Raw genomic sequence first — 3,461 nt, 5'->3', positions numbered from 1 at the left:
TGGTGAAAGTTACCTGGCAGGAAATGGCCTTTGTCCTAAGAATATCTGCACCAATTAACTGAATAAACTGAAGCCAAAAAAATTGCAGGGCATGTGTTTTCCCCAAAATAATGGGGATTTTTGCTTAAGCAAAACTTCATAAACTAATGGCATGGCTCTCAATAGAAGGAAATTGGGCTCCAGACCAAAGCTTCCTTCTACTTCTGCATTCCAAAATCTTAGCAACTGTGTGTATCTTGTGTCTGGGCAGTTTCTGTCTCCACTGTTCACACACCAAGGATGATATTTCCATATAAAGCAGTTCACTACCTACCTCAGTCTTTCTGAGTAAGTGCCTTAGCGAGACTAGACTGTGTCTGGATTTCTTATTCATCTGGTATCCATCCAGCATTGTGCAGAACCCCCATTTTCTGAGATGGGCTTATTCCCCACCCCCCACAGACACTATGCTACATTTCCTTCGCCCCCTCAGCAGCCCTTATTCCTTTATTTGTTTGAAGTAAGCAACTTTTAATAGTAATGTTTTTCATTACCTAGATTGGATGTAATGCTGTTAGCTGGGCTCCTGCTGTTGTACCAGGGAGCCTTATAGAACAACCCTCTGGTCAGAAGCCAAACTACGTCAAAAGATTTGCATCAGGGGGCTGCGACAACCTGGTCAAGATCTGGAAGTAAGTGCCCTGTCACCAAATAAAACCTGACACTCTTCCTAGGCTTTGAATGTCCCTTTTAGTATCTCAGCTAATACTTTCAGCACGTCTGTGCTTCTGTCTTTGAATTCCCATTTTTAGGAAGTGCTGTAGAAATGGAAACAACTTAGTGATGCACTGTATGCCCGATGGTTTGTGCAGTCTGTGCCAGCCCTGTGTCGTCTTGTCTTGGAGAGTGGCTTTCTAATGGTCTTTTGTTACCACCGTGACTTGAGCACTAGCAGATTTCTGACAGTAACTGAAGATGAGAACAAAAACTGCCTGTGCTCTCTGCCCCCTGCAAGGAGTTTTGTCACTTAAAGCCGTAGAGATTTTTGGAGAACTGGGGAACACTTGTGCTTTGTGTTACCTGGATGGACCAGGCGTCTGACTACAAAGCCAGAGCCTTCCAGAGCAGGGGATGAGAAATGCTGCTGCCACCCTTCTGACTATATAATTGTGTTTTCAGGGAAGAAGACAGTCAGTGGAAAGAGGAGCAGAAGCTGGAGGCTCACAGTGACTGGGTGCGAGACGTGGCCTGGGCTCCATCCATAGGTTTGCCAACCAGCACCATTGCCAGCTGCTCCCAGGTGAGGCTCCTGCTGGAGCGCCAGGCAGGCTCTCCGTGCCCTCGCTGCCATGTGCTTCTGTCCCTGCTCCCCTAGGAAAGGAATAGGAAGGTAGAGCTGCTGTTACAGGTCCTCTTGGCAGTCCTTTGCTTTGTCTGGGCCAGTGTGCAAGAGCCTTTGAATTCTGTTCCTTCCAGACTCAGCAGCTCAGTAGGAGCATTTGTGGACAAAGGTTTGTGCGTGTGTGTCTCTGTAGCAAAGACTGGCTGCTATATTGAACATCATGGGCAGGATGGTTTCAATAGCGGGAAGACCTTCAAACTAATGCCATTATTTTAGTGTTTTGGGACCAAATTCACTGAACCTCCAGCTGTTTTCTAATAATTGGCATTTATAGTCAGCTCTGTTGTCCTCAGCCTTCATATTGACTGTTGTGTTCTTGCTGCTGCTAGTTCTATAAATGTTTTTTTTATTATGAAGACTGCTTAGTGAGCTGCTGCCATGTGACTGGAAAACAAAATCTCATTCTGGGGAAATATTTCAGCTGATATATAAGAATTTTGGGAGCTCTTCTCTGATATTTGCAAGTCACTCTAGGTACTTTTTCTCATCAGAGCTGTACTGCCTCGCTTTAGCTATAGAAAGTAAAGAGCCCCTTTCCTGTGCTGAGCACAAATCCATGCAGAGGTGTGATTTGGAAGTGGAGCTCCAAGGGCAATCAGGGTGGTGTTTCCTGTGTCCAACCAACTCAGCCTCTGTGCTTTTGCAGGATGGCAGAGTGTTCATCTGGACGTGTGACGATGCCTCTGGAAACTCCTGGTCACCAAAGCTTCTGCACAAGTTCAATGATGTTGTCTGGCACGTGAGCTGGTCCATCACTGCCAATATCCTTGCGGTGTCTGGAGGAGACAACAAGGTGAGTACTGCTGCCTTGACTCTTCTGTGCGTGCCCTGTTTCCAGAGGGGCAGGGACAGGCTGTTGTCACTTGTTTAAGACAAGGCTGTCATAGTCTTCTTTGCTGCTGTGGTGACGTTTTTAACCATCAAGAGGGCAGGAAGAACGTAACCTCTGGCAAACTATTTGCCTGCATTCTGAGTTCTTACTGGGAAGCAGAAATGAAGGCTGGACTTGATTTTGTGGGGTACTGCCAGCAGAATTCAGCAGTGCTGTGGTGGCTGCGAGGAAGGGGGAAGCTGAGAGTGTGTTAAGGCTGAAAGCTGTGCCTGCTCTGTTTTTGAGGTGACGCTGTGGAAGGAGTCGGTGGACGGACTGTGGGCGTGTATCAGCGACGTGAACAAGGGCCAAGGAGGGGTGTCAGCTGTGACTGAGGGGCAGCAGAACGAGCAGTGATGCGTGAGGGAGTGCTCCAGCTGCAGCAGGAGATCCCTGTCCCTGATTTGCAATGGTTCTTGAGCTGGATGAGAACTGATTTTATCTAAACTGAATATGGGAAACAATTATCCAATTTTATGAGCACTCTAAAGCTATTACTGGGAGGCTACAAAATGTTGATAATCAGCCTTAATTGACATTCCCTTAAATTTAAAGAGCATAGCAAAGTACTGTGCCTGATACTACTCCTTGACGCTGTAGGAATTATACCCTGCTTTTCTGGTTTAAGGATCGAATTTGATTGGATATGCACTGGTCAGACTTCAAGCATTTGGGCAGGAACAGGAGGAGACTGTCAGAGGTGTGAGGTGTGAACTCCTTTGTGCAAAGGGGCAAATACTCTGTGCCCTCAAAGACCAGAACTTTGTTCCCAGTGAGGGGAAGGGCTGGTGGAGTTCTTGGTTAGCTGGTAGTGTGCTGGCCAGCCCTGTGGTAGCAGCAAAACGGTGCTAAGATCTTCCTGAAAATAACATGCTTGGCTAAGTGGGAGTCTCTGTGCTTTCCTGAAGATGAAAAGGAGTAGTGGAATGCATATGTCTTCTGCTCTACAATGGTCTCAAACTTGGTTATTTTACTAAGATCAGTAAATCAAACCATGGTTTGAAGATTTTTTTTCCAGCCACATGTCTGTACTGTACCTCAGGTTTGGGTTTTGGTTCTTTTCCTTTTTTGAGATACCAACAGAATAAAGTCCTATTGGTTATAGCCTGGTGTGCTGTATTTAATCATCTTTTCACTGGGCCCCTTACGAAAAGTAGAACTTGTCTTTTTCCACTAATTTTATTATTCTTTGTGAAAAATGAAATAAGG

General features: G+C 45.9%; 1 protein-coding gene across 1 annotated transcript in view; it reads left to right on the top strand.

The window, feature by feature from the left end:
* The window catches only part of SEC13 (SEC13 homolog, nuclear pore and COPII coat complex component), a 27,643-nt gene extending 24,282 nt beyond the window's left edge, over window positions 1–3,361 (top strand). Inside the window, exons 6-9 of the mRNA XM_027903291.1 lie at window positions 538–671; window positions 1,159–1,279; window positions 2,028–2,174; window positions 2,499–3,361. Of these exons, the coding sequence (XP_027759092.1) occupies window positions 538–671; window positions 1,159–1,279; window positions 2,028–2,174; window positions 2,499–2,609 (513 nt within the window). The 3' untranslated portion in view covers window positions 2,610–3,361. The remainder of the gene's footprint in view (window positions 1–537; window positions 672–1,158; window positions 1,280–2,027; window positions 2,175–2,498) is intronic.
* Window positions 3,362–3,461: the final 100 nt, after the last annotated feature.

Source organism: Empidonax traillii, unplaced genomic scaffold (assembly GCF_003031625.1).
Source record: "Empidonax traillii isolate 1590-97213 ecotype Southwest subspecies unplaced genomic scaffold, ASM303162v1 scaffold956:size363975, whole genome shotgun sequence".
Taxonomy (NCBI): Eukaryota; Metazoa; Chordata; class Aves; order Passeriformes; family Tyrannidae; genus Empidonax; species Empidonax traillii.
The sequence above is the reverse complement of the archived record's forward strand: the minus strand, read 5'-3'. Positions and strand labels throughout refer to the sequence as shown.